General features: G+C 37.2%; 1 protein-coding gene across 2 annotated transcripts; it reads left to right on the top strand.

The window, feature by feature from the left end:
• The first annotated feature begins 227 nt into the window (after positions 1 to 227).
• Positions 228 to 14,174, top strand: LOC128983395 (tetratricopeptide repeat protein 30A-like). Of its 2 annotated transcripts, none has more exons than XM_054402672.1 (15): positions 228 to 400; positions 1,601 to 1,666; positions 2,134 to 2,343; positions 3,297 to 3,422; positions 4,720 to 4,855; positions 5,448 to 5,612; positions 6,443 to 6,557; positions 6,723 to 6,876; positions 7,394 to 7,590; positions 8,446 to 8,506; positions 9,909 to 10,058; positions 10,570 to 10,745; positions 11,637 to 11,732; positions 12,229 to 12,341; positions 13,999 to 14,174. In XM_054402672.1, exons 3-15 carry the CDS (start codon positions 2,188 to 2,190, stop codon positions 14,127 to 14,129), a joined length of 1,776 nt encoding a protein of 591 aa, XP_054258647.1. In that variant the 5' UTR covers positions 228 to 400; positions 1,601 to 1,666; positions 2,134 to 2,187; the 3' UTR covers positions 14,130 to 14,174. The 2 variants fall into 2 exon arrangements, with proteins under 2 accessions (XP_054258647.1, XP_054258646.1); XM_054402671.1 differs by lacking the exon at positions 228 to 400 and adding an exon at positions 999 to 1,150.
• The last annotated feature ends 116 nt before the right edge of the window (positions 14,175 to 14,290 follow it).

The following is a 14,290-nucleotide window of genomic DNA, read 5'->3' as shown; positions in this document are numbered from 1 at the left end:
TCTAAATACAATTGGCATATAAGCAACAATTCAACACGTGATGGCCTTAACCTTTTGGTGTTATCATACAAGGTCGCTTATTGAATTAGTTATGATAGTGAATTCCACTTATCTAACAGCTGATGATGTAATTTCCGACACGTGCTTAGCTATCAGATAATTGCTTTAAGAAAAGTCACACATTAAAATCTATGAATCAGTCATGCCGAAACAATGATACAGTTTGATTCATCCATACAAGTAAACTATAACTAATTAAGCTTGAATAATTAAATGGTTCAACTTGTAGTGGTTAGTTAATTTATTTTAATGGTAAAATCCAAATTCAAGATACAGTAATGACAATTTGAATCACGTCATAAAAAGTCGTTTTGATGTCAACGAATCACATCAATATACGGTGCGTAAATTATATATTCATAATTGATTCATTTGTTTAAATCATAATGGTACTTTTGCATGCATTAAAAAATTGAATTACCAGGGGCCCATTTCATAATAAAGTGCAAACTAATATAATAAGTAAATCAGCTGATCACCCAATGGAAATTACAAGTTACAAGTTATAACTTGTAACTTGTAGTTTATTATGAAATGGGCCCCAGAATGTAAGTTATAACCATTTACCTTATATTTATTACCGTTGACAAACATATAATTAGCACTGGAAGAGTCCAGCCACATATGAACTTTGTTAAAAATACCTATGATGAAGACATTTGATAACTTTTGCCATAAGCAAAAACGATTGATTATCTATGCACTGCATTGCGCACTTTTGATTAGATGAACTATGAAATAATTTCCATATTATGAAGTATGGGATTATAAGCTACGACTCCCTTACAGTTTTATAACCATTGCCTGTGCTAATGGACTTGCACCTGCTCAATAGTTTTGTTGATATAGGAGGCAGTGGATGTTGCCATGGCAACAGGTTTGTTTACCTTACAGTGTTGTACTTTATCAAATTGAACTACTTGTTCTAATATCTTTGATGTTCAGTGTTTCTTTAAGTTTTATGATATCTTAAAACTCACATAACTAAACTAATTAGTAGCATGAGGTTTTAGGTGTGTTTTTTGAAATGATGTATTTTAATAACCTTAGGGTTAAAGATGGGAACTACACGAAAACCATTTATTCTATGGTAAGAGCAAAATTGTCATTTAATCATGAAATTAGTAAGATATTTGCATGTACGTAATTTAATTAATGATGTACGGTAATCTAAAAATGGGTCGAGTAACAAGACCTGGATTTGGACGGTCCCTTACAAATTAAAAATGAGAAATGGGTGTTTACATATACACAAATAAAACATAACAAAGAAAACCTTTCATGCAAACTATTTTGGCATACCATCAGGATCGATAGAAAGATTGTATAAGACGTTTTTTAATTGCTCACAGGATGGTAGTTTTTACACTGTTAACTCTAAAATCTCTGTAAGCTATGTTAACGCAACTTTATCATTGAGCTTTTGAGAATCCTTCCAGCTTATAAATGTACAAAAATTATTATTTACATGCATTTTACACTTTTATTACTTCAATTGTATGATTGTCATCATTAAATTGAACCTTAGACTTTGTTTCAGATTAAGGATCAGCACTACAACGAGGCACTTCAGATACTAAATGATGTTTTGACTAACAACCCCAACGTGAGTTAAAATGCCATTGTTCCAAGGGTTTAACTTTTAAAATAGCTAATTTACATAGATCAGGGAAATGTTTTATTTTATTGTTTTTTCTCTGGTTTATTTAGACTTTAGTTTAACTACTCAAGAGGAGACTCGTTCTTCACATGAAGTATCCTCGATGTGTAATCGTTCTTTATCATAATCTAATTTAAAATTCCCATGTTATTCTTATGGAGAATAAATAACTATTGTAGTTTGCTTATTCGTAGGTACCTATACTTTTTAAAATAAAATATGGCACTTTAATTTTATACTATACACTTTTGCCTTCCCTGTAGCACCACTCGTTTTAAAACTTAATAGGGAATAAAGTCTGACAATTTTAAGGAAATATTTCATTGAAAATCCAACCAGAAAATAGAAATTTACTTAGTAGGTTTGGTGCGCTGGGGTTATTCTGATTTAAAGTAATTGTGCAACTCTGTTAGTCTAGAGCATGTCTCTCGCTCCTTGCTTACTGCTTCTTCCACACGCAAGACTTCATGAATGCTGCCAACTGCTACGAACAGTTGGTAACACTGTTTCCTGACGAACAGGACTACCAACTGTACTATGCACAATGCTTGTATCAGGCCTGTGTCTATCAGGACGCCCTGAAAGTTGTCAGTCAAATAGAAGATCCTGCATATCATGGGAAGGTAAGTTGACTAGTAGTTGAAGAAAGGGATTTTGAGGAGCTTTTTTGGCACTCCCTCCCCAAATTTGATGGGCGAGTCTCAAATTTCCAACAATAATTAACTGACTGAAAAAATAGGTTATCCGAAACTGCACCCTTTTTAATACAGTTATAAATGGGATTTTAGTGTGCAAAAATATTTTGGAAATAGAAGCTTCTTTAGTAGGGTAGGCTCTTGTTTTGTATGATGTTTTATAATCAGGTTGCAAAAATTAAGTAAAAAAAACTTGATCAAAATCCTGAAAATACATTTTAAGGACACCAGTGAATGAAAAACTAACTGAAAGGAAAAATAATATTTTTTTACTGTAGGGGGCCTAAATTAGAAAATCGATAACAATTACTGGTTTTGACATCATTTATTGTTCCTAAACAAATTTTTCTTCTTACACAGAGTTATAAAAGTAACTTTGAAACACTTCTGCACTCGTACAGTTAAAATTAGGAACGTAACCGTTTTCAAAACAAAGCCATCCAAAGTATGTCACATTCATTTTAATCTTGTTGTAGGGATTGTGAAAAACACAATAATTTTAACAAGTTGGCTACAGTAAGAATTTTAACATATTTCAATCAATCAATCATTGAGATGGGGACGCCACCTAGGTGCGTATTTTAACCGAACTATGAGTGAAGGATGAGTGTAGAATGGTGTGAGATGATCTGTGTAGCTTTGTTACTGACTAAGATCAGCTGTTTTATTAGCCAGGATCATTTATTTCAAGCCCAATGATCAGGAACAGCTGGGTCCAGTTTCAAACCATCAAAAAGCTACTGACTTTTCTCAGGATCGAACCAACGGCCTTTTGATTATCAGGCGAGCACTATAAATCTTCCCTAACTAAAAATTGTATGATGCTCAAAGCAGAAAAATATCACAGTCCTTTCCAAATGTGTTTTTTGTTCATTTCATAGGTAATGAAGCTAAAGGCAGCCATCAAATATGGAGAGGAAGACTTAGTGAGTGCGAAAGTTCTGATGGAGAACAGTTCGGAAGATGATCCAGACACGGAGATAAATCATGGATGTTTATTGTACAAGGTAATTTAAAAGCAAAAAGAGGGAGTAAGCCGGGCAGTGGTGCTTGGGGCTTCAGTCCAGGGCATAAAATAACATGTTAACTGGCAAATGTTAAATTGTGTAAATATTTTAGAGTATTTTCAGCTTCCGTTAAGTAAACATGTGATTAACAATGAAACTGTGATTTCTTATTGGCAGCAGTAAGTGCCCTTATGCATGTGTGTGAGGGACGCTGATAAGATAGCTGCGGTCTGTACTGAATTTCATGTCACTACTTAAATCACCCCTCCCTCCCCCCGAGGTTATGATTTTTACCTGTCTAAAAATAAAGGTTAAAATTTATATTGTAGTTTTTATTTTTACGTAGATACCATTTTAAACATTAATGTTTGTAGTAGTACACTTTTGAAATTCAGCTATGATTTTTTTGCCCAAGAGGTGTCTTGGCCTGACAACGTTCTAGAATACGTAATTAAGTGAGATTATATGGACTATTTACAAGCAAATATAATCGGAAAATTCATTTAAAAGATACGTAGAAATGTGTGATTTTCACTTTAATTTAGCAAAAATTTTCCCAGACCCCCTTTTTGCTGGGGGGTATTGTAAACCCCTCGGACCCCCCGGTAAGTCTGGCGCCACTGTCACCCAATGGAAATCCCTTAAATATGCTCTGTTCAGTCCCAGAGGTCATGGGTTCAAATCCTACCAATCACAGATTGAGTCTAAGTGATAATGCCGTGACCCTCAAGAAATAGACAAAAAATTGTTTAAATGGTTCCTAGAGTCTAGCGTCCTAAGTGAAGGTGGGACACAAAGAAATTCTTTGTTTATTCACTTTGATTTGTAGCAGTTTGTTTGTTTTTTAATGGTTTAAGTTTTTGCTCTTGTTTTTTGATTTGTCAATTGAGATTTTTAGCTGTCTTATCGTATCTATTTTATTTCTGTAATCCACATGATGTTGGTTTTGGCTGTGAAGAAAGATGCAGAGTTAACAATCAATGGTACACTTATAGTGGTATCTAGGACTATAGACTAGGTGTCTAGGGAAAAGTCCAACACCCTCCCCCCCTCGCCATCATGTACTACATCGCTCATGGTGGAGGAAGACCCTTTGTGATAGGAATTTACGCACAGTGCTCGCCGCTGAGGCTTTTCCTTGCTCGTCACAATGTATTTCTGGCACAACGTATTAGAGCTGAAAGCGCACGGTCGTCCCATAAGCAAGATTCCTCTGTACCTGACTTCTCTATATGGTTGATATTAGTTTTTTCAAGTGTTTTTATGCTTTAATATTAAAGTTTATCTTGTGTTGTAGGAGATGAGGTACGAAGAGGCTCTTCAGAAGTTTACAACAGCGCTGGTAGTATTGGGCTACAACCCCCACCTCTCGTACAACGTTGCTCTGTGCTACTACAGGCTCAAGGAGTACGCTCCAGCCCTCAAACATATCGGTAGGAAATTTTAGATGAAAATTTTAAGCATTATATTTTTAAAGTAAGATGCATAAGATAAAAATATGCTCTCACGTTGATGAAAACATTAACTAGTTTTGCTGATGATTCTTACTCGGCAATCGATTTTTAAGAGTGTTTAAGTGTTGCTGAACAGAAATGTAAAGTTTAGCAGTAATACAGCGTTTCATGCATGAAATCCACCTAACCTAACACCCTGTGTAATAGAGGAAGAGCAGTTTCCTTTTAATATGTTTGGTCTTCAATGATAATTTTAATTTTTTATAGAATTCTTGGTCCAACACTGTTACAAACCATCCTACGTTAATCTTGGTCTGTGTTATTTTTACAACATTTAACACTAATGAGAGATCTAATCCATTGACTTCATAGGTTATTGATGAGTTTAATGTTTTTCCTTGTAATGAGTACCGTAGGGACAATCCAATTTAAAAGTTTTGACAAATCAATGGAGAGCTAAATGTTTACCAAAGCTATCTCATGTTTGATTAGATGCATAAACTACAAATAAATAACTTCATATCAACATATGGTGTAAGTAAGCTAATTAAAACATTCCTATCTATCACAGCCGACATAATTGAACGGGGAATCCGTGAACATCCAGAACTGAGCGTGGGAATGGCGACAGAAGGCATCGAAGTACGAAGCGTGGGTAACACGTTGACACTTCATGAAACGGCTCTCATTGAAGCGTTCAACTTGAAAGCTGCAATAGAATACCAGCTCAACAATAGTAAGTTGATTTGAAAGGGGTATAACAATCAGTTTCCTCATTCCTTTGGTTCTTGTTGGGTACAATAATTTTAGTGCCGGTGCCAGAAAGCGCCCCCAAAGAGTCTAAAGCCCCCTCCCCCCAACATTCGACCCTGTAAAAATAAATTTAAACATACATTTTGTCTTTAAAACATAACTGAGCTTTTTGGATACAGTTCTAGACATTGAAAAAGTATTTAGAAAGTCACCAAACAGCTTTGAAAATACAAATTTTTCCAGGAGAGGATCTCTGAGCCCTGAGCTCTTACCCCCCCCCCCCCGGAGCCTCCTGACAATTAAGGTCCGTCACTTCTCATTGGGAAATATTGATAAGTAAACATTAATAAGTGTAATAAAATATCGCAAAATCGACATAATTTTTATAAAAAAGTAGGAAAGTAGGACAAATGGTAGGACTTTTCCTACTTTCCTACTAAAAAGTAGGAAAAGTAGGACGACTTGGAGGCCTGTAGAACTGCCACTGAGTAGAGGCCCTCACATTTGACCTTGGCATAACTGATCCTTCAGGACCTAGTGTCTTATATTGTGGCCACAGAACTCTTAGGGTGTTGCGCATGAGCACAAGAACCCTTCTTCCACTCACGTCACCACAATTTTGAACAGTCATCTCTATGATTAATTGCCATTGGATTAATTTGAAACCAATAGCGTCTAGTGGTGTGACTCTCACAGTTGTTGGGAGACTTTTCCCTCCCTCCTTCTCTACATGCCGTCCTAAACCACTAACTATTCATGCTTCACAATTTGTTGTTATTAAAGGTTATTAATGTTTCCCTATCGTTATGGCAGTGGACACAGCGAGGGAGGCATTGACGGACATGCCTCCTAGATCAGAGGAAGAGTTGGATGCAGTGACCTTGCACAACCAGGCGTTGATGAACATGGAGTCTAAACCACACGAGGGGTGAGTCAAATACGTTCTCATTAATACTACTTAGCACCAAAGTATATTAATTATAGGTACATACATATACATTATGCATTGATTAACCTCTCGAATACCTCTGTCTGTCGTGTGACAGAGATAAATATACAGAGACTGGTTTTGAATTTCTTTTCCTTCCTGCAGGTTCGAGAAGTTGCAGTTTCTATTACAGCAGAACCCGTTTCCTCCTGAGACCCTGGGCAACCTACTGCTGCTGTATTGCCGCTACCAGTGCTACGACCTGGCTGCCGATGTGTTGGCTGACAACGCGCACCTCACTCACAAGTATCTGTCTCCTGTGAGTGCGCTCTTTAGAAAACAGCATGAGATAACGACTCAACTTGAACAATCTGATTTGAATCTGAATATCGTTCAGGACAAACAAACCATTATACAAAATCCCTGGCTGTTTCAAAGTTTTACGATACATTTTAATAGACTTGGGTATTTCAAACTTGAAGCTAATAGGAGGTAGTTTTAAAGCAAACAGTACCTAATTCAAAGTTAACTAATAGCAGCTTGAAGTGATGCTTAACACAGCAAAGATCCATTGAAACTCATCCATTTAATATGTGTCTTTGAATTATGGATGGACCGATAAAAGCCCCTCCACATCAGAAAATCTACAAATAGATGTCTTAAAGCAACTAGGACCGCTTTAATAAATGGGTTTTAGGTTGGTTGGAGTCACATAAGGATTAGGTATGGTTATATTAATCCTATGTTGGTCAGTGCTTAGATGATGGGTAGTGTTTCTTCCCACAGTTTACGACTTCACCACTGGAAATACGTAACGGTTTGTTTGTTTGATACAGTATCTCTACGAGTATTTGGACGCACTGATAACGCAACAGTCTTCTCCCGAGGAGGCGTATCGTAAGTTTGACGAGCTCGCCTCACGACACACCGACGTCCTTCGCAAAGCTACCAAGAGAGTTCAAGAGGCTCGGGAATCGCACAACGATGTTGCGGTGAAGAAGGCTGTGGCAGAGTACGAGGACACTCTCGATAGGTTAGGAACAAGTTTACGATAAAATTATATATTACCAGTTTTATTTGAAATGTAATTCATGTATTGGGGTAACCAGACAGTGTAGTTTGATGATTAATGATTATTGAAGAAGTGTCCATGTTATCCGTCAATAGTGGTTTATGGAACACAGTCTAATGGTTTGAGTACGAGACTTCTACCCTTGAGGTCTCTTGGTTCAAATCCTGCCAATCACCTCTGTTTAAGCAATGTGATAATGGTATTACTTTGTGCATCAGAGTCCTCCTTAAGCTGTGGGTCTACTCATCTAGAAAAAACAAAATTATAGTTATAAAATGCTGGGAAAAATATTCTATTGGAGAATTCAATCCACTTGAAAGCCTTAGACAAATGTTGCTGGAGTATGTATTGTCTTGAATCTTAACATGAATAGTTCAACTTTCATGAAATTTTGCTCATCTGCTGCTGTTGAACCATTGTTAAGGACTTAGTGACGTTTCCATTACAATCAATTTGACATTTCAGGACTGTGACTTTTGTTTTTTATTTAAACTCATCAGGGATTTTAAAATCACTGCAATTACAAAATCATGACTATTGTGGATGCAACAACACTTATTCGTATCAGATCTATCAACACTTGGGTATGGGATATTTCCATCCACCCACTTAGAATTAAATCAAAATGTTGATTTTTTAGCCAATAGGTTGTCAAAAGCCTATCAAGAACAGTTCCAAATTAAATGTTCCAAAATGTCTCAGTACCAAACCAGAAATCTCATCCTGATTGCAATATGAGTACTAGATTTGGCTACTCAGCTAGTCAAGTCTTCATACTTTTGAATGAACTATAGCAAAATATCTCCGTTGTTTTAGGTACCTACCAGTTTTGATGTCACAAGCCAAGATATATTGGGACATGGAACAATATTCTCAGGTAACCAGTTTCTTATTGTTTTTCTTCTTCTTTTTGAAAAAGGAACCTCAACACTGCCATCACCATTGGTTATGTTGGTCGCAGTGATCTTAAACCTTCCCAGACCCGAAATCGGGACATAGAACGGGAAAAATTATAGGAAAAAATAAAAACTAATTATCCTTATTTGTGTTTTGTTTTACAAGTATACATAAAATAAATACAATAGAACACTTTATACTGTCAAAATAATTTTTTACTCGTGGCGGATATATCCACTACCTGTCCGCATATGAGTAGAAAAGCAGCGGATATATCCGCCACCCGTCTTTAAAGATATGACCATGACAACGTTAGGCAATAATAAAGAACAATATGTTAACAATAAATAAAGACAACGTAGTGTTAAGCGCGAAACGTCAAGGGGGGAGCGTAGGAGTGGTTGGGGAGGCGCGGGAGAGGGGTATGCACGGGGACGGGAGAGAGAGGGGAGTGCAGGAGTGAGCGCAGCCATGGAGAGAGCAGGAAAGTGGCGCCTTGGTAACGCGAAACATCTGGTTACTGCTCAAGCACCTGCCAGTCCGTCTGAAGAGAAGGCGGATATATACGCTTCCCGTCCGGAACATCAAAAACCATAAGCGGATGTATCCGTCCCCCGTCCTTTATCGCCAAAGACCTAGGCGGATATATCCGTCACCGTCCGGGAAGGGTTAAGACAGTGAAGTGCCATTAATTTGCCAAACTCGTATTTTGATAACAATGATAAAATCAGCAATCTGGCTTATCAGGCCCGAGACGTTACCTTGTTTGGTATCACATCTAATTACTGATACTGAATTATTGGATATTGAAGTAGACATCCCAAATTAAATGCATCACCTATTGCCAATTATTTACTTGAAACTTAGTTGCACATAGAAGTAAGGTACAAAGGAAACTTGTTTATGATACCAATCATTCGTTTTCAGCTCTAGTATTTTGTTCAGGTACATACACTCTAGGGGAAATATACTTGTGACGAGCAAGACTGTGCGAAAGTTTCTATTGGTCTTCCTCTCCGTGAGCATTGTAGTACATAAGGGCGAGCGGGACGGTGTTGGACATTGTGCTAGACACCAGCAACTACTAGACACCACTTAAGTGTACAGTTGAATGTGTCTTCTGTACCTTACTTCTCTGTGAGAGTTGAATGAATCTCTCGTTGAGGGTGTTAAATTGAAGTTCTATTTCCTCTTCTAGCGTTTAAAAGTATTATAATTGATCCTAGATGTAAAGAAGCTATCTGGATAGGTCAAAACAATTAATTACCTATGGATTATTTATTACTACTAGCGTATACTACTGTGACGTGGAGAGCCTTTCTTTCATATCCCTCCCACACACCTTTTATGTAGTCAAATATTATATCGTGTTATATTTAAAGGTGGAGAATATATTCCACAAGTCAGTGGAGTTCTGCAACGAGAACGAGACTTGGCGTTTGCACGTCGCCCATGTTCTCTTCATGCAGGACAACAAGTTCAAGGAGGCGGCCGGCTTTTACGAGCCGATCGTCAAGAAACACTACAATAATGTGAGTCTTGTCTGATAAGTTTGTTCACTTTATCGCCTTTTATACAAAAGGAGGTTTTGCCTGAGGTTACTTTTGGAGGTGCAAGGAAAATGGCCTTATTAAACTAAGCTAGACAAGGAGTCGCTGAAAAGTCACAGATTTTACCAAGGGTCTGGGAAAAATTACTGATTTTTGCCTTCATGATCTAGAAGTCGCTGATTTTACCATGTTGATCTAATTAAAGGGTCCTAAAAAGCCTCTGATTCTACTAAAAGGCCTCGAATCTTGGCTTATAAATAGGACAGCGATTTAGAGATAAATCAGGTTCAACTGGCAATAATTTAACATAAACTATTATATAAAACCCTAACTAATTCAAACAAGAAATTAAGTACCGGTAGCCTCCGTATCTAACTTGTCTCTCTTCAGGAACATGCAGCAAAAGATGATGAGCTTTTGATACCGATTGTATTTTATGAGTTTAGTATTTTGAATTTCGTCCCTATGTTTTAAAAACGGTTTTAATTTTTAGATACTCGGAGCAAGTGCGATAGTCTTGGCCAACCTGTGTGTGTCGTACATCATGACAGCACAGAACGACGAAGCCGAGGATTTGATGCGAAAGATAGAAAAAGAAGAAGAAAGGCTTGCTTACGCCGACCCCGATAAGAAGGTTTTTCACCTTTGCATTGTGAATCTGGTCATAGGGTTAGTCTTGATCAATTTGTTAGCATTACTTAACTAGTTCTTAATTATAGTTAGAGTAAATTTTAGTACATAATAGAGAACAATTTAACTAATTCTCATTTAGTTGCAATCCAATAATAGACCTGCAGATACAAAATTGCTCGGGTGTGTTTTGATTAAATTTTATTGCCCAGTATGCAGACAAAATACAATCACAGGAAAAATGTTGGAGTCACATTTTATTTGACAGTTAATGATGCTTTTTCACAGGTTAAGATTTACATGGAAACAATAACATGTTTTCGACTAATCCGTTAATAACCTGTGTAGCCGGTAGAAAATTGAAGTACATATTGAACAGCAATGTTTGGTAATTCTAAGAGCTTGTCTCCCAAGTATCAGGCACAGTTTTTTTTTGGTGAGCTTCACTTGCATGGTTGGTTAATAAAAGGTTTTGTTATAATATATAATACATAATTATGACGCGTGGCGTCTCCCAAGCGCCGAGGCCATAAATTACCAAAGGAAAAATCATGTGAACCAAAAGAAATGCTAAGTGATGCAGAAGTAACACGGTTAATCCTTTCTCTTTTAAAATTGTACAATATGAGTTTAATCTGTGAAGTAGTTAAGGTTAGGATAGGTTAGGTTAAATCCACCTTAAACGTCCTTGAGGAGGAAGTAAAAGGTGACAAAAATAATAATATTGTTCCACCTTTTACTGTCAAAACTAAGGGTCTATCCCGACTTTTTTAATATTATTGAAAAGTAACGATATTTCCCATCTCTAGCAGCAATTCATCTTAAGGCCAAACACAATTTTCCCTTGGCCAATATCTTTGCCAATTCATCAACATTGTCGTCTAAAAACCAATATTCAACGAGATGACTAACTCTCAAATCTTGTTTTAGAACACTCTACTGTGCGAAAGGGAATTACGAGTTTGGAATTTCTCGGCTCATCAAGAGCCTTGAGCCCTACAATAAGAAACTTGGAATCGACACTTGGTAAGTGTTTATTTTATTTTCTAACTGAGAACAAATTATTGTAAAGGATGTATGAAAGTTCATTTTTGAAGAGATTATCTGTAAATAAAAAGGGACCAATGATTCTGGTACCGTACAGTTAATTAGTTTCAAACCAATAACCATGACCGAATTATAACATTTTTGGGAACTTTGATGTTAATTTTGTGCACAATATTTAAAGATTAATGTGAAGTTAGTTTGTTTTCTGTTGTTATTGTGAACTTTTTTACTAAGGACAAAATACAAACAAATCATATGGATGGCCAATTAACATATTTATCACAGATTTAAAGTTTTAAATACACTAACAAAAAACTCATGTCATTCAGGGTTAGAATTTCTTAATCCATTAAATAACCGAAGATAACTTGAGTATTCAATGTACAGCAAAATCAATAGACTGAACAAATAAATTTGTGGTAGATGAACCAGTTATTTTTGTTATTTTTCATAATAAGTGTTATTTGAATTGTAGGTTTTACGCCAAACGCTGCATGCTGTCACTAATGGAGAATCTGGCCAAACATACAATCACTGCGAGAGATACGTTCTTTCAAGAGTGTGTTTCTTTCTTAGAACAGTGTGAAGGTAAGTTGTATTTTTGTTTCAAATACTTTTCCTTTTCTCAACACTGTACTCATCTGATATGATTAACCCCTAACATTTCTTTTGATTATTTAGTGATTTTTTTACAATTTTTATTGTATTTCCCCCCGATTGTTTATTTTAAATGCGTCTCTGCCACCAAGTTCTAACAAAGATGTACATTAGTCTTTACTAATCAATCTTGTCAATGTTTCTTGGCTGTGGAAACAATACCTTAGCCAGCTTGGCCTTTGAGCCAACCTAACTGCCTGTACTGGTCAACTAAAAGCCCAATAGTGTGGATGTTCTAAAGTTGAATCCCGGGTCGTGGCACATACGGGGAGTTGTCAGCCATTTTTTTTTAGAAACTTGTTCAGTAGACTTTTAGTAATCCGGCAAATATAGGACCTCAGTAATCCGGCAGATATAGGACCTAGGTAATCTGGCAGATATAGGACCTCAGTAATCCGGCAGATATAGGACCTCAGTAATCCGGCAGATATAGGACCTCAGTAATCCGGCAGATATAGGACCTCGGTAATCTGGCAGATATAGGACCTCGGTAATCCGACAGATATAGGACCTCAGTAATCCGGCAGATATAGGACCTCAGTAATCCGGCAGATATAGGACCTCGGTAATCTGGCATATATATAGGACTTCAGTAATCTGGCAGATATAGGACCTCAGTAATCCGGCAGATATAGGACCTCAGTAATCCGGCAGATATAGGACCTCGGTAATCTGGCAGATATAGGACCTCGGTAATCTGGCAGATATAGGACCTCAGTAATCCGGCAGATATAGGACCTCAGTAATCCGGCAGATATAGGACCTCGGTAATCTGGCAGATATAGGACCTCGGTAATCCGACAGATATAGGACCTCAGTAATCCGGCAGATATAGGACCTCAGTAATCCGGCAGATATAGGACCTCAGTAATCCGGCAGATATAGGACCTCAGTAATCCAGCAGATATAGGACCTCAGTAATCCGGCAGATATAGGACCTCAGTAATCCGACAGATATAGGACCTCGGTAATCTGGCAGATATAGGACCTCGGTAATCTGGCATATATATAGGACCTCAGTAATCTGGCAGATATAGGACCTCAGTAATCCGGCAGATATAGGACCTCAGTAATCCGGCAGATATAGGACCTCGGTAATCTGGCAGATATAGGACCTCGGTAATCTGGCAGATATAGGACCTCAGTAATCCGGCAGATATAGGACCTCAGTAATCCGGCAGATATAGGACCTCAGTAATCCGGCAGATATAGGAACTCGGTAATCTGGCAGATATAGGACCATGACGCTGCCAGATTACTGGAATGTCATCAATAAAAACACTTAAAATGCACAAAACACATCTGCAAAGATCACGCGATTGGAAACCGCTATTGCTGCAATCGCGCATGACGTTTCTGTGACTTCGGTAATCAATGAAGATGTCTACACAGCTGTGGGGGATGAGTAATTGGAGATAAAAAGGTATAAAAAGGTAGAAAAGGTATAAAACAACAGGTATGATCAATTTTTACTAAGTTTCTCCCTCGCATGGTTGTTAAATAGTTGATAGCTTCTTTTTTGGGAGATTGGCGCTAAAATATGCATATTTCACTGATCATTATTGTTTCCATAATTTTGTATTTGCAGCTCATGGGAAAGACGTTAAGACAGTGGCTGAAAATCCTCTAGAAGAGCCGACCATTCAACATGGAAAAGATACTGTGACTTACGAGGCGAGACTTCTAAAGGCGTTGTTCCTGCGACTACAGATGTTCTGAATGTTTCTATGTTATGTTTGGTTAGTAAAGATGGTTGCATAATGACTCTTTTAGTGAATACTCGAATTCTTCTGCATAAATTAGAGCAACCACTTCTTTCTAATCAATCCCTGTGATTCTACGCTCTTCAATAAAAATAATATGAAATCTTTGGTTACACA

This window comes from Macrosteles quadrilineatus, unplaced genomic scaffold (assembly GCF_028750875.1).
Source record: "Macrosteles quadrilineatus isolate MER2022 unplaced genomic scaffold, UCM_ALF_1.0 Scaffold_1__1_contigs__length_201487025, whole genome shotgun sequence".
Classification (NCBI taxonomy): Eukaryota; Metazoa; Arthropoda; class Insecta; order Hemiptera; family Cicadellidae; genus Macrosteles; species Macrosteles quadrilineatus.
This window is presented reverse-complemented; position numbering and strand designations above follow the sequence as displayed.

Coding starts and splice junctions, on each gene's coding strand:
- LOC128983395 (XM_054402671.1), top strand. CDS start 1,088: ATGATGTATTTTAATAACCTTAGGGTTAAAGATGGGAACTACACGAAA. Junction 1,151..1,600: donor CGAAAACCATTTATTCTATG/GTAAGAGCAAAA, acceptor ACTTTGTTTCAG/ATTAAGGATCAGCACTACAA. Junction 1,667..2,133: donor TTTTGACTAACAACCCCAAC/GTGAGTTAAAAT, acceptor CAACTCTGTTAG/TCTAGAGCATGTCTCTCGCT.